Source organism: Ambystoma mexicanum, chromosome 6q (assembly GCF_040938575.1).
Source record: "Ambystoma mexicanum isolate Mex_15411 chromosome 6q, UKY_AmexF1_1, whole genome shotgun sequence".
In the NCBI taxonomy this organism is placed as follows: domain Eukaryota; kingdom Metazoa; phylum Chordata; class Amphibia; order Caudata; family Ambystomatidae; genus Ambystoma; species Ambystoma mexicanum.
In genome coordinates, this window is record NC_090937.1 from 1,558,411,858 (window position 1) to 1,558,435,450 (window position 23,593).

The following is a 23,593-nucleotide window of genomic DNA, read 5'->3' on the forward strand; positions in this document are numbered from 1 at the left end:
ACAGACAGACAGTCAGAGATGAGGGAAGGAGAGGAGGAGGCCGAGGGTAGCCTGAAAATGAGCTGGGTATTGTCGGCATAGCATTGAAAGTTGGGGCAGAGAGCAGCGATGCGGTGGGCAAGGAGTGCCAGATACTGGTTGAACAGCCAGGGGGAGAGATTTGATCCCTGGGGGACACCACAGGTGGAGAAAAAGATGTCAGAGAGGAAGGACCCCAGTTGGACCTGGGAGGGTCGATTGGAGAGGAAAGAGGTCAGCCACGCCAGAGCCTGACCAGTGATACCCAGGTTATCACGGAGACAGGTGAGCAGGATGGCATGGTTGACAGTGTCAAAGGCAGAAGAGAGATCGAGCAGGATGAGAACACACGGAGTGTTGGAGTCGAGATTCAAGAGCAGGTCCTCACGGATGTTCAGGAGAGCAGTTTCCGTGCTTCTGGCAGCTCTGAAGCCAGATTGATGGTCATGAAGACTTCCAACAGATTCAGCATGGAGGTTAAGCTGGGAGATGGCCAGTTTCTCCAGGAGCTTGCCCAGGAATGGAGTGATGAAAATTAGGCGATAGTTAGCCAGGCAGGAGGGGTCAGAAGAGGGTTTCTTAAGAAGAGGGTGCACAAGGGAGTGCTTAAGGGGGGAAGGGAAGACTCCAGAGGCAAAAGAGTGGTTGCAAAAATCAGCCAGGGCCGGAGCCAGGGAATCGATGTGGTCCTTGATAGTTTTGGAGGAACAGGGGTGAACCTGTTTAGATGAGACTTTCATAGATCGGACTTGTCTGGAAACCTCGTCAGCAGAAAAAAGGGGAAAGGCAGAGAAGGAGGGAGGAGGGGTGGCTGCAGAAGAGGCGGTAAGAGAGGGAGGGAGGTGAAAGGAGGAGAGTGAGGACAGGATGTCCTGAGTTTTAGAGATGAAGTGAAAGGCCAGTGCCGTGCAGAGGGCCTGGGAGGGGACAGGAGAGGTAGAGACAGCAGCAGGGCTGGCAAGCTCCTTGCAGATTTTAAAGAGTTTGGCCGAGTTGTTAGATGCCGCTGAGATGCGGGCTTGGATAAGGGCTCTCTTCTTGATGAGAACGGAGAGACGGTATTGCCTTTGGAGCAGGCGGCAGGCCAGTTTGTCAGAGGATGAACATGAGGCACGCCATTTCCTCTCTGCCACCCTGCACTTGCGTTTAAGGGTGACGAGATCCGAGTCATACCAGGAGTTACATTTGGCTTTGTGCTTCAGGCGGATTCTCATGACAGGGGCAAGGATATCAAGAGTATCAGATATAGCAGAGTGGAGCATGGAGAGGGCTGTGTCAGGGTGGGAGTCAGCCGAATGGGGAGGTGGGGGCGAGAAGGTGGTAGCGAAAGCCTCAACTGACACGCGCTTCATGGGTCGGATGACCGAGAAGGTGGGTGGCAGTGATGAGGGTGGCTTTGCCTGTGGGGTAGGGAGGGTGAGGTGGGAGGATAGGAGAAAGTGATCACTCCAGGAGAGAGGAGTGGAGAGAGGGACAGAGAGGGAAAGGTCGGAAGAGATCAGAGCATCAAGAATGTGCCCAGCAGAATGAGTAGGTCCAGAAGGGAGAATAGAGAGTGAGAGAGAGTCGCAGAGATCACGAAAGAGTCCCGTGGCGGGACAGGAGGCATCCAAGTGGATGTTGAAGTCACCAAGAAAGAGGAATTGAGTGGTTGAGGACAGGAGTGAGGAGGAGAGGAAGGAGGAGATTTGACCAGGTGGCCGATAGATAGTAGCCACGGTAAGGGAATGGCTAGGAGAGAGAGAGAGAGGCGGCAGACAAGGCATTCAAAAGAGGAGTAGGTCTGCGTAGGAGTGACAGTGGCAGGAATCCACTCAGGGAAGATAAGGGCTACACCCCTCCCCTGCACGGTTGGGTCTGGGCACGGAGAGGATCTTGTAACTGTCAGGTAGGAGTGTGTCAAAGCTGGGGACAGAGCTGGCAGTGAACCATGTCTCAGTGAGACCGAGGATGTCAAGGTCCAGTTTCTCAAGCAGGTGACAGATATCAGAAGAATGCTTGATGGCAGAGCGAGAGTTAAGAGTGGCAATGTGGAGAAGCTTGCCATCCTTGAAGGACTTCCGGGGAGGGGTACAGATCAGAGGTATGCCCTGCGGAGGTGTAGAAGAGGGAGGTGAAGAAGGAGCATGAGAGGGGGCAGGGAGGGAGGGTAGAGGCAAGGTAGCCGAGGACAGAGGAGGGGGGACAGCAGGAGAGGAAAGGAAGTTGATGAGGCGTGGGAAGCATCTATCAAAGAGGTGAAGGTTGGCCTGAGGACCTTGGACCAAGACGGTCCCATTAGTGTAGACATTAATGATGGCCTTAGAGGAGTGGAAGGAGGCCAAGAGGACATCCCAATGGGTGCCACCATTAATGGGAAAAGAGGAGAAAGGAGAGAGCACAGAGACCATATGGAGGGTCCATAGGTCAGGCGAAGGCACGAAAAAGAGGATGTCAGTAAGAGTTTCCTTGGAGCAGGCACTAGTGTAGGTGTCAGCGATAGGGAGGCCTGGGTTGGAGACCAGGATGTCCTTTTTAAACTTCTTCCTACCAGATTTAGTGAGGAGAGCAGGATAGTCCATAAAGAAGCAGTTAGAGAAGATAGGGGAAATAGAGAGTAGGAGGGAGTAGGAGGGAGAGGGGGGGGAAGACAGACGAAACAAGAGCACGCAGGCAGGAAGTAAGCGGCAAACCCAAGTTTACCACATTTCAGAAACAGTGAGGGCGTATTAGGTACAGAGGCCACCTAAGTTTGAGAATCCTGCGAGGGGGGGGGGAAACCCTGGTTTACCACAACTGAGGGACACAGTGAGGGGAAGACACCATGCGAACGAAGTGACCAGGAAAGAAGGGGTGGGCTGGGAGAAGGTGGAGATAGAAATACAGGCGCCCGGCGTCCCCTGCGGACACCTGCAGACACACAGGGAGCCGAACCGTAGGAGCCGTCCTTTGCCTAAGGGGCCCTTAGCCGAGGGGGCTGCCGGGCAGGGGGCTGCCCAGGAAGGGGATGGAAATATAGGTTAGCGGGCCCGTGTCATGCCTGTGTTTTCAGAAAGAGATGGTGGGTACTACTTGGTGGGTGTGCACAGCATATGTGTGTTCTCAAAGAGAAAATGCTTAACTGTTATTGTGTCAGAGAGGATCCCACAGAAGACTCGAGACCATGTAATCCAGTTCAACACCTTTACTCTCCCCCTGGGAATGATTAGGAGTTCATTGAAGCAGCCCACAGGGAATGAGCAGCTATGGCTAATAGTTCCAGGTTGGAGGAAGAAAAGAAGCAAGCGAAAGGGAGCTAAACTATGTTTCCCTTTCTGAATCACAGGAGTCCAAGGATGCCCCCCAAACTCTCGAGCCCCCTTCAGTTCATTCACCGCCTATACTATACAGTACTATTGGTTCTTGGTCTTGACCATCTCTCTTTGGATCGGAGATTATCTTCCTGACTATGGAAGTTGTAGCTCTCCAGACCACACCCACCAGCCAGAACATAAGATTCTGACTTGCCTCAAGGAATAGTCAAGATGGATTCCCAGCAGGAATGCGCCCTTGCCAGCCTGGATGTTTTCCAGATTTAAGTGATTTTCACCCACCAGTCAACGGTTGCCCTGAGGACAGGAACCCACTTCAGGCTCTGGATTCTCCGAGACAGGCTTGAGCTGTCCACAGGCTCTGCATTGTCATTATCAAGGTTCTGGGATCTCCCATAGTGACTGGGTATGTGACCCTGCCCTCCAACAGACTTACAAGCCCCTTCTCAGTTCGGGTGACATTTGTGGCAGGGTCTTTTGTTATAGCCCTGAGTAGACTATACAAAAAGCACCAAACTAAGCTACACTACTCAGGAGACTCCTCCTCCCACCTCATATTTCTCTTTCTCTCAAGTCTTTCTCTCATTGTCCCACTAACCAAGGCACTTCTCTTCACCAAATCACTAATGCTCTGAAACACCACCTTAACTCCTTCAAGGTTGATATGGCTATATGCCTCTTTTAAATAGTCACCAGGTTCCTAATTGTTCCAGATGTTGGTTGGGTGTTGGGTGGGATTGCCTCATGCACTCTAGGTCACTGGATTGGCTAGCACTTCCCTAATACTCCTTTATCCTATATGTTCTCTCCCCCTCTCCCGCTCTCTCCCTCACTCCCTCTATTCCACTCTCCCTCTCTCTATATCTCTCGCTGTCTCTCTCTCTTTCTCTCTCTCTCTCTCTCTCTCTCTCTCTCTCCCTCTTTCCTTCCCCCTCCCCCTACCTCCCAACAGACACACATGTGTGGGGTAGCGTCCTATGTCCTTATGATGTCCATATTAGGGTTGTGGTTTCCTGGGTGCTGAGAGAGCCACCATTTTAAAATCAGGAAAATCGGTTGTGGTGCTTGGGAAGCCTCACAAACCGGCCCCTGGGCCGACAGTGAACATTCCTCCCAGCTCTCCATACCTCTCGCCAACTGCTGTTCGCAAGTTTCTGCTGGCCTCTTTTTCTGTACCCCCAATCATCTTTTGTGTTTTTAAAGCTATCTGGACACCTGGTGAGAGTGTCTCCCTTTCCACAAACTGGCTCGTAGACCAAGCCCTATGAATATAACCAACTCATTACAGGTTTTCGAATGATTAATTTTTTCATTGATGTTGCATGTATTTCTGAGGTTTGACTTTCCCAGAGGGGCGGTCTTGGGACTAGATGTTGGCCTGAGAAGAATTGACAGCATTTGTGTTTTGAAGGGAAACAAGGACTGTGTCATAGGACTGGGTCATCTTGTCAAATGCTGCATTCAGTGGCTGAGGCGTTGCTAGGGGGAGCTGAGGGGGCTATAGCCCCAGGTATTTTGGTTGCAGTCCCAGATCAGGAGCTACAACCAAAAGGCTAGCTAGCCCCGAGTCCTAACAGTCCCAACATTATCGTAGCCCCTGGTCTTTTCCAGGCCTAGCAACACCCTTGTTCAGTGGACAGGTTTTCCACAGCATCAATGGTTTGTTGTGGACGGGTTGTGTTCATGGGACAGCAGGTTGTTCTGGGATGGAAAAAGTAGAAAGAAGGGAACCTCTTATGAGAAAATATGGAGGTTACAATGGTGTCCCAAGTGGCCAAAATTCAAAACAAGATCAGGGCAACGGCCCTGTAGGAGGAAAGAGCAGAAGGTTGTTGATACTGAGGTAGAAAAATCCTGTGATGGGCCTGCAATTCTGGAAGAGACAGCAAGGAGAGAGACGGAAACAAAAACAGCAAAGGGGGCTGCGGGAAAAACAAAGAAGCTTGGTTGCGGACCCATGCGAGTTTAGAGCCAGATCAGAACGGGGGTGCAGCAAGGAGTGGCATGGAGGAAGAATTATGCAAGTAGCAGAGCTACAATGAGTGTGCCGGCCGCAATTATCACCCCAATCCTGCATGCCATGAGTGTGTTCTGAAAGTTCAACCCCTGTCAGTTATTGGGAGTCTACATGCATAACTGTTAGTTCAATAGCCCGTTTACGAGACAGCTACTTCTACAATAAAAGGATTACTATTGTCCAAATGGCACAGACTTTAATAAATGCCCTTTGCAAGGTTCTCACGGGGGTGAGGGGGAGGGAGTCTTTCTTATCATCCCAGGGGAGTGTTGCACCCTTCCTTAGTAGCCATTTGAGATCTGCTGTACTGTCTTATGAGCTTCATAAAGAAGTCAGTCAATCCTAGAAACCACTTAGCATTTTTCATGAAAATCAGTGGAGGCCATTGCACCAGAATGGCCTCTTTCTTAGGAGCAGGAACCCCACACATTGCTATGATTTCTTTTCACTGATACGCTTTTGCACATTGTCTGACAAGGAATGTCCCCATACCCTGGTCAGAACGCTGCTCAGATCAGTGTTCTGGCTTGTTCTTTGAATATGGCGTTCCGGAAGAGTGGCTCTAGCATATCGCCTTTGAGAGGAAAGGGGTACCTGTCCTTAATCGTATATTGATTGACACCCCTGTAATCAATGAATAGGCTTAGGTCACCCCTATACTTAGGACTAGTAAGGAGCGACACCCGATGAGGCCAGCTGTGCATAACCCATGGAGGGCAACTGGTGACGTTTGAAGACCAAGCCACATGGTCAGTGATCGGACCCCCCGAGATGCGGCACACAAAGTATCACCCAAGATTCCCCCATCTTCTCTCAGATTACCTTAGTCTGCAGCTACTCTGTAGAAAGCCGTTAGCGAAGAAGAATCATTTTTAAAAATACATTTATTTGGAGAACAGAGATGTCAAAAATGACTTAAAATAACACATTAATAGATTGTGAAGGCATTCCCCTAAAGAGTGCCTGTACAATAGCACAAAGATGTGAACAAGTGATGAACCAGTTCATGAGGGTGTAACCAATGTGAGACATAAAGCAGGGACATCAAATCAAACAGGTGACTTGCAAAGGTAACATTGACCTAAGGGAACACTAGTAGCAAACCAAAGAGACGTACAGTACTAATATACACACTTACTTTATTATGCGGTACTGGAGACAGTGGTGGGGTCTGGTAGGGAGAATGGGATACTACCTCTTAGGCCAGTGTGTGAAGTTTAAGCCAAGCTTTGTAGAGATCCATTTTCTGCGTGGTTTTGATTGATATGGCCAGCGGATTCCAATGGGTCGGGTCAAGTTGGAAGAAAGAGCAGAAGCAACAGGAGGCACAGAGAGTATGAGACAGGGAGCTTAAGTGCAAAGGAGGAGTGGAGGGAGTAATATAGTGAGTAGACAGAGATACAGTCATCTAGGTACTGAGGAACAACACCAGAGATAGCTTTGTTGACTAGAAGGAGCTTGTTCGAGGAGTGGTAGCGCATGGAGAGCCAACCAGCATGATGTTGGTTGATGGACGTGTGGGTGGATCTGGGTAGATTGTAGGGAGTGTGGGTAGTGAAGTTGGAGAATTTTGCCGAGAGTGAGGAAGGAATAGAGAGGAAGGCCAAGGAATAGGCATGAGCAGTAGACGCGTTTGGTGAGCTCAAGGGTGGAGATTAGAAGATTTGTAGAGTGGTGAGTATGAAATGGACAAATTCTCTGAATGTTTTGACGGGTAATATGACCAGCAGGGCAGTGGTAGTGATGAATTGTTGCAGTCAACGCTATCAAAAAACACCACAAGGGTGCGAGCCTTGGGCAAGGGAGCAAGAAAGTCAAGATGGAAAAATATGGGAGAGGAGCAGGTAGGGATGGCATTGGAGCTGTGACTTCCATTTCTGAAGTGTTCAGCTAGCAGCAACAGAGAGCCATCCAGTGAAGTAGTGCAGGGTGATGGTTGGTAATATGTTCTGATATCACTGTCATAGAAGGGGTCTCTTCAGCCCCCACAGTGCAGGTTCTGCTACCGCGTGTCCAGAAGGTTGTCCCCCATCTCAGCCCTCACTCTGACTTTCGAAATGAATGATTTCTTTCTAAACTCAGGGCAAGGGGGCTGAGGCCGAACTGCAGCGATGTATGGCTGGCAGTGTGAGATGGGGTGCACTGCCTCTGGATGCGCATGTTAGAAACCAGGAAGCCCTCTGTGCTTCCTGGTTTCTATCTACGTGAGGCGAGGGAGCAAGGGGCCTGGAGTTTGGAGTGAAGAACAGAGGACCGAGTCCAGTCTATTGTGTTTGTATGTATGTATATATGCATTCATGCATGTGTCAGTCTGTTGTAAGGATGACATGGTATCACGAATAGACAGACACATGTGATCACATTTCAAGGGCGTTTATTAAACTGCATAGGTAGTGTGGAAACACACCTAATCTAAATAAGGTATTGACCAGAGTCTCTCGAGTGAGCACCCACATGGTGCCAGACCCCTCTGCAGCTGGTCTTCCCTAAGTAATTTACAGTTCTTTGAACTTTCCTCAATGTGCCACTTTGCAACTTTCATTCAACTGCATCAGTTTCTTTATCGGTTCTCCCCATCGACTCACCGGCTGTGATGAACCGCTTGGCTCTCTTCATATCAGGAGTCAAGGCCGGTACCATAGTAGCAGGCGTCTCCCTCTGTACTGCTTATCAGCATAGGCACGCTCCGTGTACCGTTGACATCGGCTGCAACACACTTGGGCTATTGCCAGCGGTTTAAGGGTTTCTTCCACGCAGGTCTCGCAGTTCTGGGTCAGAAAGAGCATGGTGGCTTCTCTCCTTGTCAGCTTTTCTCCTCCTCTCGAACTGCCGGGTTTGGATAGCTATCTCGTTGTGGGATCTGCCTTGCTCGTATTGTGCTCTCGTGCTCCACCTTTTATTCCTGTAGGGAAGGGAAAGGCCCTCAGGTGTGTGTGATTCTGGTCAATTGCCTCACTTTGCCTGACCCTTGTATTGGGACATGTCAGGTAAACGGCTCTGGTGTTAGTCCATTGTCTTTCGTGGTGTGGGAAAGTGTTCATGTGAAAAATGGATGGAGGGTGTTTCTGAATGTCCGATGTGGTGGGATGGGGAAAAGGTGTTGGAAGAAGGGGGATAACATGTCTCACTCATCGGTGTCCCACTTCCACTCCCCGAGGACCCCCATCCAGGTGATCCAGCCTCACTAGTCCGCCCCCAAGAACTGGATCCAATAGTGATGGCTGTGTCCTGGGCACCTGGATGACAGACCCCCGGGGACTTGTCGGGGAGACACCTTCACGTTTCTCACACTGTGTAAGAGCGCATAAGAGTGATAGCTCAGTGTGTGTGTGTGTGTGTGTGTGGGTGTGGGTGTGGGTGTGTGGGTGTGGGTGTGGGTGTGTGTGCGTGTGGGTGTGAGTGAGTGCACATGTGTGAATGAGGATGCAGTGTGTGTTAACGTTCTGAGTACGCATTTGGAGAATGTAGTGTGAATGTTTTGAGTGCGCTTGTGAGTGACCGTGCGAGAATCTGTATGGGTGAGTGAATGGTGGGTGAATGTATTGGTATGAATGTGTGCGTGCGAGGATTGGGCCTAAGGGGCCTCCATTGGATTGTTAGTGTTTTCTTAAAGTGGCATGCCATGTTTTACTGCCTTTTTTTGGCAAAGACACCTTGATGAGTACTATTATGTGAAGGCGGCAAGGAGGGGTGGGGGTTCAATTGGTCAGACAGCGTGGACATTTTATTACTGTGGCATGGCATTTTCCTCACATAAGGACAAAGCCTGTTTGACATGATGTGTGTTCTTACATAGGGTGTGTGTGTGGTGAGTGGGCTTTTGTGGAGTCAGCCAGGAAATATGTCCCTACTGTGGCATTGCATTATTTTATCGCCATTAAGAGGACAGTGAATATGAAAAGTGTTTGTACATGGTTTCCTCCTGTGGCATGAGATTTTTACTGGCAAAAAGAGCAAACCCAACAGGGGTGTGGTCTTACATGGGGATACCAGCGTATATTTCCAGTGCCACCATGAACATGTTTTATTTTGGTATTATTACTTCGCTATTACTGGCCACACACCACTAGAGGTGGTAGGTACATTTGGGTGCCAGGAGCAAGGCAATAGTCCATTGTTTCTAGGTTATGTGAAAGATTTATGGTTCAAAACATTCTTGCAGTGCGAGGCGTGCCCCTGCAACAGCATCATTATAATGCGCATTGCAATTGCGTGGTGGTCCGGGCTAGCCCGGAGTGTGGTGTGTCCCGTGCTTTTTTTTTAGGAGCTTGGGGGGCCCATCAGGATGGCTCGCAGGTGGGCCTCCACATTTTGATACACCACTTTCTGCAATGGCTTTGATGTAAAAAGGAAAGGAGAAAGATTTGCGTGTCATCAACAAATGGTTAATATCCACATTGTCTGAGAAGGAATGTTTGCATACGCTGGTCAGAACATTGCTCACGTGAATGAAGTCTTCTGGCCTGTTTCCTTAATTTGGCATAGGATATCGCCTATGAGAGGAACTGGGTACCTGTCTTTGACCGTATATTGATTAACAGCCCTGTGATCCATGAATGGGCATAGGTCAGCCAGGAATAATGAGGGTCCCCCAGCAGGACACCGGGATGTGTGACAAGGTCATCTGTGCATATCCCTTACAGGGAAACTTTTGGCTTTTGAAGACCCAGTCTCATGTGATCGGATCCATAGAGGACGGCACATGGGGAAGAAGATTTGAATGTCATCAGCAAAGGGTTGATGGTGAAAGCCAAAGGACGAGATAAGTCTACGTAGGATAGGGATATCGAGGGTGAAGAGTAGAGGTCCAAGAAATTATCCTGGGATACACCGGCAGTGAGAAATGAGACCATGGGGGTCAGCGGTTTGAGTTCCAGAAGGGTTTAAAGGAGTGACCTTTCAGGTAGGATGTAAGTCAAGTTCTGCAGATTTGTGAAACCCAAGGTTTTGGAGAGCGAAGGGATAAAGAGAATAGAGGAGTGATTGAAGGTGGCCGAGTGGTCTAAAAAGATATGATATTGTATTTATAACGCGCCTTACACGCGTGTTGCTAATCGCCAATAGACAAGGAAGGGGAAGACAGAGGTAAGGCAGGACAGACAATCTTACTAGGCCCTGTGTCATTCTGATCGTACAAGTGCGACAACAAAAGTGCAAGGGGAAGGGAGAGGGGAAGTGCAGGGGAGATGGGAACTTAGTGCATTCAGGGCACCAATGCTCTGAGTAAGTACAGCAAGGGCAGCACGGCTCTGGGTAAGTGCATGGAGGGCAGGGGGCAGTGGACGATTACAGAAACTGACCCTAAGTACGCGGTAGGCCCAGAGGCAGTGCAGGAAGACTGGTCATGGAGGGGCTGGTACCCTGTGAGACTCTGAGGGTACATGGCAGCCAGTCAGGGCAGGCAGAACAGGAAGGTTAGCCATTGAAGAGGGAGGGAGAAGGCAGAGGAGAAAAGGGTGGTCTTGAGCACCTTCCGGAACTTCAGGTGGTCCAGCTAAAGTTTGAGGGGGCAGGGAGACTGTTCCAGAGGGAGGTACCTGCAGAGGAGAGAGATCTATCCCCCACTCTCAGCTTGGAGAAGCATCTGACCCTCAGAGAGTTCGAGGTAACTGAGCGGAAGGCTCTGAAGGAAGGTATTTAGGCAGAGAGAGTTGGATATAGTGTGGCTCCTAGCCCCTGAAGACATTGTGGACTATGAAAAGGGTCTTGAACATGATCATTGCAGCCACCGGAAGACAGAGCAGAGATTTCAGGGCTAGAGAGATGTGGTCCCTGGGCTTGAGGCCAAAGATAAGTCTTGCAGTCCTGTTCTGGATTAGTTGAAGGGGGCGAAGAGTAAAGTTAGGCAAATTGAAAAAGAGGCTGTTGCAGTAGTCTAGCCTGCAGAGAACCAGAGCTCTGGAGACAGTGAGCTTCTGAGGGAAGGTGAGACAATGGAGAATACCTGTGAGGCGGTAAGCTAGAGTGGGCCTTTGTAGCACGGTGTGTGATGTGAGGAGAGAAGGAGAGAGTGGCGTCAAAGATGACCCCAATGTTTTTAGCCTCTGAGGAGGACAAGTGTAGAGGGCTCAAGGAGGGCGGCCAGATTGCGAGAGGGAAAGCGGGAGCAGGAGTCCAAATGAGAAGAATCTCAGTCTTACTGGCATTGAGGAAGAGATTGTTGGAAGCGCACCGTTCCCGGATTGCGGATAGTCGGTCAGGAATGAAAAAGGAAGGAGCAGAGGCTGAGGGAAGCCTGAAAGAGAGCTGTGTTTCATCCACATAACACTGGAAGTTAGAAGAGAAGGTCGAAATCAAAGGGGCCAAAGGGGCCAAGTAGACATTGAAGAGCCAGGGTAATAGGATAGAGCTCCGGGGACACCACAAGTGGAGAGAGAGGTGGTGGAGAGAGAGGACTGAGGGACGGTCCAAGAGGAAGGAGGTCAGCCACACCAGAGCCTGATCCATGATGCCCAGATTCTTGTGGAGTCAATTAATCAGGATGGGCGTAATTGACCATATCAAAGGCAGATGAAAGGTCAAGGAGGGTGAGGACAGCAGGAGCACTGGAGTCAAGGTTAGAACTAATGATATAGCTCCATCAAAAAAACCTACTGACAATGAATGATATCTCCAGCTCCTTCCCCAGAGGACAGACGTGGCAACCCCATCTGGAAACCAACCTACAAAAAATGGGTTATGACAAAAGTCCTGCAATGAAGGAAGAGTGTGCCCTCATACCCACGCCAAGCTGACAAATGAGCCCAATGCTTGTCATATGACCTTTGGGTGAACGCCCTCTAGCACCCTGATTAGCCGCTAATAATGACCCGAGAACCCCTCTCTGATCATTCCCTCAGTTTGAAATACCATGCCACCCAGAGCCAGTGGCTGCATTGCACTGACTGAAGGTGTCTGAACCTGAGCCGAGACAAAGAGAAGGATGATTTGGGAAACTGAGTACAGTCTGACCAGCAAGGGAAACCATGATCTCTTGGTCCAAAAGGGAGTTATCCTGATCACCCTGAAATTCGACCTATTGGATTTTGTATAGGACATTCAGAATCGAAGGAATGGGTATTAAGGCATACAATCACCCCAAAGGCAAGAGACTCGACAGAGTATCCTTCCTTACTGCTAAAAGGCTTTCCCCATGAAAAGGAATACTGGTACAAGGACATTCTCCATGGAATTAAACAGATCTATCAATAGCATTCCAAGCTTAAAGGGGATGCGCTGATGCATGTCCTGTGAGACTGAGGACCATCAGCTAAGGGTGCTGCAAAATCGTCCACCCTCCTGAAACACCACTGGTCTGCAATGGGCCATACGGGCAGATGTGCCCAGGGTATCACAAATACTGCCGCAGACATCAAGCCCTGAGCCAAGCCTTAGCCGGTAACACTTGCTTTCTGGTGAGGGTCCATGTTCACTTTTGAATGGTCCTGGCATTGTTGTCTGCAGGTCAAACTCTTCCCAGCAGTGTTCGGAATAGAGCACCTAGAAACATCAACTCCTGGGATGGGCAGGGGTGAGATTGTTTTCATGTTTATCAATTAACCCATGTGAGTCAATAGAGCGATAGTCCTGGACAACACTTGGTCTACAGATTGAAGATCTTGACCTTGGATCTGCCAGTCGTCCAGTCAAGGGATGACTGCCACTCCTTCCTTGTGCAAAACCCCAACTAGTGGAATCCCTCCGGGTCTTCACAAACGGAAGAGCTGTATGTTGAAAGACCTAGACAGAAAAGCACAGGAACCGATTGTCCTGTAAATGGGAATGTGCAAATATGTATCCTGAAGATCCAAGGACACAAACCAGTCCCCTGTAGACACCAGCGGGATGCTGTGCTGTAGCGGCTCCATCTTCAACCATTTCCTTGTAATAAACTGATTTGCTACCTTTCGATTCAGCACAAGTCGAAAACCCGCTGAAAAATATGGGCACTAGGAAGGCAATCAAATGGCAGCATTTCCCCTGAGCTGTCGGAGCCTTGCCTATGGCACCCTTCTGTAGGAGCTTTTGGGTTTGTCTGCCAACTGTCATTGTTTCTTTGGATCCTGAGGCCAAGGAGTCTGAATAATACCAGTCTCAGGGGATGTGATTGTCTGAATAACCTCTGCTTCAACCCCTTATTCATGCTGCTGAAGGCTTGGTCACCCCTTCAAGGTTTAGGTGTTTTAGGAGGAGACCCTGCCCTTGTTGCCTGGAAAGAAGTCCTCTGTTTCAGTTTGAAAGGCTGTTCTCTATCTTTATGGAGTAAGTCCTCTGCTTAAACAACCTGTGCAATGCTCTTGGTGTACAGGGGTGACTTCCAGATTTCTTTCTTCTCAGAGAGTCTGCTCACTTGTCCTCGTTGAGGATCTTCTGATCCTTCTTCTAGAGGTCCTCACCAAACATCTTGGATCCCTTAAATGGCAAGTGCAGTACTACCATCTTTTGCACATTGAGTGTCTCCTTTCCACCACAGATGTTCCCTTGGCCAGTGCTGCCACTCTTACCCCATTGTAAGCAATGTTGGACCGAAATTCATGATCTACTTGCTCCTTGCAGTCTTTTCCCGATCTGAGTGCCTAGAGAAGTCCCTGGAAGCCGTCCAGAAGGTCCTGTGTGATATAGCTTTGCATAGCCTAGAGAATACTGGAATAAATCATCCTCAAAGCAGTGTCCACCTTCTTGTCTAAAGAATCTTTAACAGCCGCCTCCTCTGCTGACATTCATGGATACCCAATAAATGAAGAGAGCAGAGGGTCTGCTGATAACTGGTATTCCTTAAAAACAAGAAGACTCATGTCTGAAGCTGACCTTTGATTTAATGCTGCACCAGAAAAAAAACTGTCCTAAGACAATGGGCCTCATTACGGGTCAGACGGTCCGGAAATACAGTGGCGGTAAACCCGCCGCCACTGTTAATTCCGAGCTGCTCGATCTCGAGTCCTGCAGGCGGGAGGTGGCGTTCCCGCCAGGTCTGACCTGGCGGGTTTAACACCGCTCGCCTGCAGGCAGACGTGGAAACACCAGCACCATCACGAGATGGTGCCAGTGTTTCCACTTCCCCATTCCCATTGAGTCCTACAGGACTCAATGGGAATGGGGACTTACCGAATTCCGCCTCCGGAATTCCCGGGACACCGGGGTCGTAATGCCCCGGTAATTCCGGGAATCACGGATGAGGAATGGTAAGACGAGTCCGGCGGTAACCGAGCCGGAAAAACCAACAGGTTACCACCAGGCTCGTAATGAGGCCCAATGCCTCACTTGCATCACTTACTCCAAACCTCTTCTCCACCGCTCCCTCCTTCCTCCTGCTGGTCTTTTGGTCGCTGTCCTCCACCTCCCACACCTCCTGTTTCCTGTCCCCTACTTATATATTCAACACTTGCTGACCACTGGCTGCCTGTCCCTGACCAATGCCCTGCCTGTAACCCCATCCCTTGGCATGTATGACCAATGAAAAGGTTCAAAGCAGGTTTTAGTCAAGCCTATTTCTTCTGCATGGGCATGCAGCCCGGGAGATATGATGGTGAGAAAACATGTTGTTCCAAGTTTGATTTTTGGGCCTTTTTAATGTGGTGCCCCTTCATTCCTTACTGGTGTAGTGGCGCCATTGCGGGGCTGCTGGCAAGCTCTGCCAGTTGTGTTGATGAAATAGCTGCTGGAGGCTGCTGGTGGCTTTGCCCGCCTCCAGTCGGGCTGTTCTGGGTTACGGTGTGGATGATGTTGACGCCTCATCCTCTTTCACAGCTCTGCTGCGATGAATGTAACTCTGTGGCATGCGAGTGTTGGTTGTGCAGCAGGCGGGTCTAACGTCCCTTGTTTTGTCTCAGTGGTCTCCAGATAGTCTTCTTTGAAAGCCAAAGAAAACGTACAAGCATCTGTATTTTTAAGGAAGGCTATAGACGGGGTCTAAAAAAAAAAGCGTGCTGTCATGTGAGGGCGGGTGCTGGAATTGGAGCCCCCTCAGTTGTCCCCTCCATTTCAGGGGTAAGACTATCTTGGAATAGCTCTCTACACGTCCCACCACCCAGGAAGAGTGTTGCTTAGACCTGGTGGACAAGGCTAAGGGATTGATCTTGTCACAGCAGGTCCTACCTCCCGCAAACTTTGTGTGCATGGGCTTGTCGCTCAGAAGATCTGATTGAGTTTGTTTTCAGGGTTGTTTTATTGGGGAACCTGTGGGTGAATTTGGGGATCCTTCCCCATTCAAGTCCATGGTGATCTAGTATTACAGGACCGGCGCTGGTGAGCTCTGCTGTTTCTGTTTGTAATGTAGCCACTCGAGGATTCTGCATGACTGCTCTGTCTCGGTGCGGATGGAATCAGCATCTCTCTTCATCTACCTGCTCCGTCACAGTAAACCGGTCTCTGCGGTGCAGGAGCTTTGGTTATGCCAATAGATCCTTCTACTTTTCCTGGTTCTTGTCGGTGTTCTGTGGACTCTGCATCTGGAAAGGAAAAAGAATACAGTAGAGCATATTCGCAGTGAGATGAGGCTGGAGACAGAGTTCTGCATAGAAACAAATTGGCAAAAATGTGGGGAACCGGAATTAAGGCTCTCTAAGCTGCCACCGTCCACCTCGGGGCTAGGGGAGCCTTTGCCAATATCCCTGGCACACCTCCCACCACTGGCTCAGGAGGGTTCCTAACCTGCATTTGATAAGGCCCATTTATTGGCCTTTTTACAAGAGACTGTATAGGGCTCCCAGAAGTTTAAGCCACTTTGGCATCAAAAGGTCGGATCACTGCATTCAAGTGAGAATGCCACTGTGTCCCTTATTGAGAGAGTGAGAATAGCACCAAATCCCTAATCAGTGAATTTGAGAACTGTAACTCCCATTCATTAAGGGGAAGGACAGGCATTATCCCCCTGGCATGATTACAAAAAGCGAGCGAGGAATGTATTGATGCGAAGAGGAAAATGGAAAAAAGCGGATGTGCGTTATATCAGCCACAGTACATTAATATGTGTATTTATTATACAATTGTTGGGTTAGTGCGCTTTAAATGTCAAATAATCCATAAGAGTCCACTGACTTCATCTTGAGATGGCAGTGTCAAAGTGAACTCTAAAATTGAGCCTATAGGAAGTTCAATACCAAATTTGCTCAGAATAGCCATTTAATGCAATGGGTACTGCCAACACCACAGCAGTGTTTTGCATTACTTGTGAGTACTCTGTTGATAGGATCTACAGCACCTTCAGCTTCTCTATTATCAATGGGTGGGATTCAGTTTACAAGGAAGATTCATGTAGGCCAGACCACCTCGTTGGGCAATCTAGAGTTAATGGTAGCATGGGCTAGTGGGCCCGCTGAATAACAACATCTTTAGATGTACAGCATACATATGACTATGTATGAGGAACATTTGTATTTAATACATTTAAGTGGATTGCATTTTTTTAGTTTGTGCTCCTTCTGAAAACTTGACTGGATATTAGAATTTGGTAGGTTGAAATGTCCATCTCTAGATAATGTTTTGCTTACGCTTCAAATATATCTGCCATCAACCGGTTTTCACTCGCTGTCGTCTCCTTGCAGATCCTGCAGGTGAAAGTGCGTCGTCTGGAGCAGCTGCTCCACCTGAAGAACGTCCGGATCGATGATCTCACAAGGCGGCTCCAGGAAGCCGAAGAAAAGGCAAAATAAGGCCCCACTCCCACAAAGACCACCGTCAAAAAAGGTCCCTTCTGGGATGAAGGCCCTGAATAAAGCATTGTAGCCAAGCGTGTTTCCGGGAAAATTTGAACAGAAAAGTTTGCCCGTGATCTGCTCGGAAGGCGATAAAAGGATAACTCCATGCCACAATATGCTTCTATCAGACTTAATCACTGAAGATTTTAATCCTTAAATTGTTGAAGTATTCCGGAAATGTCACTATTTCAAATATAACAGTATGCTAAATATATATATATATAGTTCATATACAGGTTATTAGCAGGATGCTTTGTCATGTAAACCTTCCCCACATCGCTTTATGGTGCAAGTGTGCATGTTTAGTAGGCATCTCTTCCTTGTCCCCTGGCAAGTATCCTCTCAACGGTGTCATGTCTTTGCATCATTGTGTATCTACAGCTACAGCACTTTGCTCGTTTTTCAGGGAACAAGCAAAACCAGATGGTAAAAGGCTGTAGAAAAAAATAAAATGGTGGGGACTACGAGGGGCTGCTCCCCCTTTATAAGACTAGACACAGAAGCAAAGGCAGCAGATGCGCATGCATGAAGCTGTGAAGGCATTAAATGTAAAGCTATGGCAATCAAATGTAGCTCAAATGACACGATAACATGTGGTATGTAAATGTGCCTAGGGGGACTTATTATAGATTGTCTGTCCAGGCTATCTAAGCAGTAAATCATGCTGACGGCTATATATGGTACATAAGAGGTTCCAGGTGCTGGCATGTGGGTTTGTGGTCACCTTCAGTACTGCAATGAAGTAAATTCGAATTGATTCCAGCAGCCGCATCATGGAATTAATATCTAATGTTGTTTTTGTTTACATATGGTATTTTCCTGTAACACTTACATTTTCTTTCGTTTTTTCCACAGGATATATTTAGTCCAAATTCTTAAAAACTCAAATGCTACATCTGGGTTCAATAGACATGCTGTGTGTTTTTTTCTAAAGCCTGCGTTCTGCTGGCAGCACAAAGGAGAGACCTACTATCCTGAAGGCCGGTCGCAAAAGTACTCGTTGATTGTGCATGCACAATTGTTTACAGTGTAATTTTTTAACGTCCCAATGCGTGCATGAGTTACAGTGCATATGCTCAACTTATTTTTGTGCATAGAATTTTGAACAGTAGTGGGCCCGGTGCTAATGCCGTCTCATGCGCATGCGCTGGATTCAGTAATGATATAACAGAACACATTTGTTGATCTATATGCTAAGATGCTTTTGTGGCGTGTGGGGAGAATAACATGTGATTTCTTTGTACTCGCCAGCCATAAAAAGCTTTCATAAGAACTCAGTTCTGTAACTGATACAATTGAATGTAGACCATGGAAGTGTTCTGGGATCTCCAGCAACAATATTATTTTTAGGATCCATTTGCCCCCTCGCCCCCCCACGTAGCCTTCCTTTTTTTATTGGGGAGGGGAGGGGACAGCAATAGTTATTGCAATGTAACTGGACTTCCCGCATGACCATTCTACGCGCCACCAAGTGGCTGGCATTAGACAAGGTGTCTGTAACCTTTTAGCTCTCCAGATATTTGCACTACAATTCCCATCAGTCCTAGCCAGTATAGTCAAAGGTAGGGGATCATTGACGACTTAATCCAAAACATCAAGAAAGCTACATCTTGTAGTTGCTTGAATTGGACCATCTGTCTGGTGGTGTAGAATAATACACCTGTGAATTCCCACTGCCAACAGATTCTCTAGAACGCATGGCTTACCATCCAATGAGACTGGCCCGATTGGGCCAATTTGGACAAACCAAACATTCCACCCAATCAGAAACACTGAATGTTCTGGTAGCTTGGATTGGCCCTAAATTTAGTTTAGTTTATAATATACTTATGGCCATACAGCTTTGTATATAAGAATACAAACATAAAATACATGAAACAACAGCATACTCCATTTAGCAGTCCATTGATCACCGCCCTTCTAGGGTACAACTAAAATAATAAACACATTTGATCATAGAGCATCATTTAACCAATTGCCAATGACATTGACACTCATATTGGTATATAAAAGAATTTTAAAAATATCTTACAGTAACCAATCACAAAGGAGTAAATCATAGTTAAAAGTGATGTACAAACAATTATCAAAAGTCTAATATATCTTTACATTTCCAATAACATTTTATCATAAAATCAATAAAATGTTGCTCAACTCCTGCCATGAATGTAGACCAAATAGATGAAATGTCAGAACAATCAAAACTATTAACATAAGATTTAACAAAGCGTTCCCCGATAGGATAAAGACTTGGACAGAGTGTCATTAAGTGTTCCAATGTTTCTAGATTATTTTCACCACACATACGGCACATGTGTTCCGAGCGAGGGAGACCATCTAGCGCACCTTTTATCTCGAGGGCTACACTAATATTGAATTTCAAGAGCAGGTACCGTTTAATTATATCACTATTAGGATAGGCACGGCTATATGAGGGCTTACAATCGCAAGCATTTCTATTATGAATGAACGGACTGTCGGCATTGGTACTTAATTTAACTGGATTATTTTCATAGCTAAAGGTTGTCAGTTCCTGTTTTAGCCGACTTTTCGCCAAGAATACATTCCTAAACACTGACCAACCTTCACAACTTACACGCCACTTGACATATAACGCTAATATATTGCACAAAGTACCTATTTAGCCACATCTATCTAAAAATAGGAAAGCTTTCAAATACCCAACCAAAATCGTACCATTATCGACCACATGCACTATCAGTAAATGAGGTCTGAACATATCCCGTTTAAATCAAATTCAGTAATAAAATTCAACTGACACTGCCTGCAGCATTCTAAATTACTTGCAGAGCATTTTGGCCTCACAATTTTTATCACCATATTTATGGCCCCATACTTCAATACCATAGCACAACATTGGCAGGATTTTTACAGTATACAGCAACAATATTGTTGACATTGAAGAGGCCCCATTCCGCCCAATAAAGGAGCTACTAGTCTGTACGGATTTCATGCATTTCACTTTAGTTTCTGACCAATGCGGATTCCAATTCAAAGTATTCTCCACATGTAACCGTAGGTATTTATAGGAGGTTACACACTCTAATGTTGAGCCATTCAACATCCAGGTAATATTATTTTGCTTTTTCAGTTTCCCAGAGAACACCATAATCTTACTCTTGCCAATGTTTACTTTGAAGCCATTAGTAGCGGCATAGTCACCCAGTGCATCAAACATGGTTTGCAACCCTTTGAGTGTATGGTCCAATAGGAGGAGATCGTCTGCATACACAAGCCAAGTAATTTGTTGGCTACCAAGGTTCATAGGAGAATTGTGCAAATTACTAAAAACATCTTTCAAGTCTGCGAGATAGAGGTTGAAAAGGGTTGCTGATACAATGCCACCCTGTTTCACCCCTCTATGAGTAGCCATAAAAGCAGATAATCTACCTTCCCCATCCAACCGGACCTTAATTCTTGTGTCCTTGTGTAATGACATAAGCTTTTTTAATAGTCCTGGAGGTATATTCCAGGCAATTAATTTGATCCAAAGCCTGTTCCGCAACACAGTGTCAAAAATCTATGAACCCACAATAAACCGGGCTCTCCCTTCTCAACCAGACGTATTATGTGACGTTAAAACCCGTCTGGTTTGAGGGCAGAATATCATTATCTTGAATCCAGATGTTCAGTTCAACAAGTAGAACTTTTGAACTTCTTTGCAGATATTGCTAACATGCGATAGTTAACAGGAACATTCCATGGACCCTACTTTTGAACAGGAAGTATATGGCTCTCCGACCAAGTTTCGGGGAGCACCCCAGAGGTTCCAATGGCCCTAAATGGGTGAGCAGAAAGTGTGATGCCTCGCTGATTAGCCTGACTACAGAACATTCTGGCCAATCTGCGTGTCTCTGGGTCCCTTTGCCGCTGCATAGAAAAGTGGCACGTGGAATGCTGTACATTCTGTTCCAGTGGCAGGGTATGTTACACAGGTGCTGTACTAGCTTCTGCCTGTGAGGGAAACTCCCAACCAACCTTAGTTCGAAAATTAAGTCATCCAAAAGAGCACCACCCTGCTGTCTCCTGCTTGCAAGCTACAGTTTCTCCAGATTTCAAGCTGACAAGTGCAGGACAAAGAACAAACTAAACGCGCCTCGTGTAACTCTTTGTACAGCTCCGCCTAGTGACTGGAATTAGCTGGTGCAGGAGGAGGTGCATGTATTATTATCGATGTGTTAGTATCCACGTGTAACGTCCCCACCAGTATTCCTTCAGTCGTTCTATTCCTTTTTTAAATAATGTTTTACATATAAACCATTCCCTTTCATTGCGAACTGTTTGCTACGCATTTCACCCTTTAAATGTCCGATTTATGTATAACTCGGTGCAAATTAACATTATTTTTTCTGAACTGTTTGATTGTCCTTATTTATTTTATATATGAAACGGGCTTCGGACTGTTTATATTTTGGATGCAAGACTCAGCAATCTCTTGGCACCAATCGCTGTGAACCACTGGTCAGTGTTACTTGATGCAGAGCACGCCCAGGTCACCCAAGCAGATCAAGATGGCGGCCTCGTTAAACAGGCAGCGCTGCTCTACTGATTGTATTCGTTAAAACAAAAATGGACACATTTCAAAAAACGGAAATTGCTGTATCCTGGTATGACTGCAATGTACTAGGCTGTTTAGGTTCCTCTGCCTGCTCCCATACTTCATTTTGAATGGACTTCTGATAACGTTGTGAAGAGATTGCATCTGTGCATGGGGCTGAAGTCAACATCAGCCAAGAATGCAAATTAAAGAAGTAAATGTGCATTTTTTGTATTTGTTATTTTATTTGTGATTTATACCGCGCCAGCATGCAAAATGACTTACTTCAGGGAGCTCAGTGTAACTGATGACGATAACCCCTTCCTGAGGAAGATAATTCTGACTTGTAGACAGTGTCAATAAATTGCATTTTACAATTTGTGAGAAAAATTTGTCAGTAACTTGTGCATTTTTTTAAGTGAAAGAAAGTTGGATCGATCATGAACAGTTGTTCAAAGTAATACCCTCCGGGAAAACGTGAACACAATGAAAAATGTTCTTTTTTCAATGTCATGCTGCTCGTTTCCATGTTTAACAGAAAAGGGCAACATTAACATTTTCATATTTTGTTAAACATATTCTAGCAAACTCTTTTCAAGGGGGTCGGGAGGGGGGGCGTTCACTATGGAGGCGTTCCTATATATGATTGGCCAGTTTCTAGTGGATCTTCTGATGGTTTTGTCAACTTGAGTAATCAGCCATAAACAACTTCTTATTGATTTTATTTACCTAATGTGTTTTTATAGCGCTGCAATAGACGCCTTTTAACTACTTCTGAGCGCTTTTATACAGGGCAAGCAAGATAGGTGTGGACAGATATGAAAGATCTGAAGGGATGAAGAGAATGGAACAGCATATTGATATCTGTAAGAGGGTTGGTTAAGCCGATGCATAGCTCCCAACCTTTTTTGACACGAAGGCGGGTGAAAACACACGATTTTCTTTTTGGCGGGTGAGAGGCCCATAGAAGTGAATGGGCGTATGAGGAGCTTGGCGGGTGATTCATCAGCTTTCAAGGCGGGTGACACCCGCCAAAAGCGGGTGAGTTGAGAGCTATGCCGATGGGACGATGATATGGAAACAGATGGGGATAGGCCGAGAAGGATATTGGCGTGCGGCGTAACAGCATTATTAGGTGTTTACAAGAGGCGATAGACATGGCAAAGGGTAAAGTGAGATACAACAAGTAGAAGCAAGTCATCCAGGCTCTACTCACAAGAACGACCTCAGGCACATCTTAAGGACTTTCCAGTGGGTGGTGTGCTCCTTGAAGGTTTGGATCTGGAGGGGGAGAAAAGTCCAGAACTTGACAATTTGGACTGAGATCCATGTAGAAGCGCACTCCCTCCTTGCTCTGGGAACCTACGGCCCAAAATGTCACCTCTTGCCATGACTGGACGTTGTTCAGGATTGCGACCCCGGTGGACTCTTAAGGGGACATGACATGACTATTGGCAAGGTCAAGCCATGAGGGGTAGATGATCACCCCAAATGGCTGACCTCCATGCCTGATGCAAAAGGATGCAGACCCTCCCAGATGGTCCTACGATCTCGCCACACATGAAAACCCGAGAGAGCGCTCGCAGGAGCCATGCTGGGGCCAGCAATAGTTGATAGCTGCAGACCATATGGTCCCATACTCTGGTTCCTCCATGTTTATCAGCAGGGCTCTAGTGATGTCACCTGGCCCAGGTGGCCAGATCCCTGCAGGACAGGACATCTGGGGGATGATCAACACCCCACCTCCCACTGGAGGTACAGTGGGAGTCTGGACATTGGTTGGGTTGTCTGCTTTCTCAGACCGGGCACCGAAAGTCCTGCGTTCAGCAACGGGTGAGCTGTATGGGTGGGTCATGTGCAGGCAGGTAGGCTGATCTGCGGCGTGTTGGGGGCAGGTAGCGTGGCTCGTGTCTGATTTCAGCAGACCTATGTTTATCTAGGCTTGAGGGGAAAGGCATCTGGTCCCCAAAAGGAGAGACCTCTAGGTGACTGGAACTCATGTGATTTGGTTTGGGCCCCAGTCCAATCCTACATT

General features: G+C 47.3%; 1 protein-coding gene across 1 annotated transcript in view; it reads left to right on the forward strand.

The window, feature by feature from the left end:
- SPEF1 (sperm flagellar 1) overlaps window positions 1–21,781 on the forward strand; it is a 142,662-nt gene extending 120,881 nt beyond the window's left edge. Inside the window, exon 7 of the mRNA XM_069632258.1 lies at window positions 16,848–21,781. Coding sequence (XP_069488359.1) covers window positions 16,848–16,955 — 108 coding nt within the window. The 3' untranslated portion in view covers window positions 16,956–21,781. The remainder of the gene's footprint in view (window positions 1–16,847) is intronic.
- The last annotated feature ends 1,812 nt before the right edge of the window (window positions 21,782–23,593 follow it).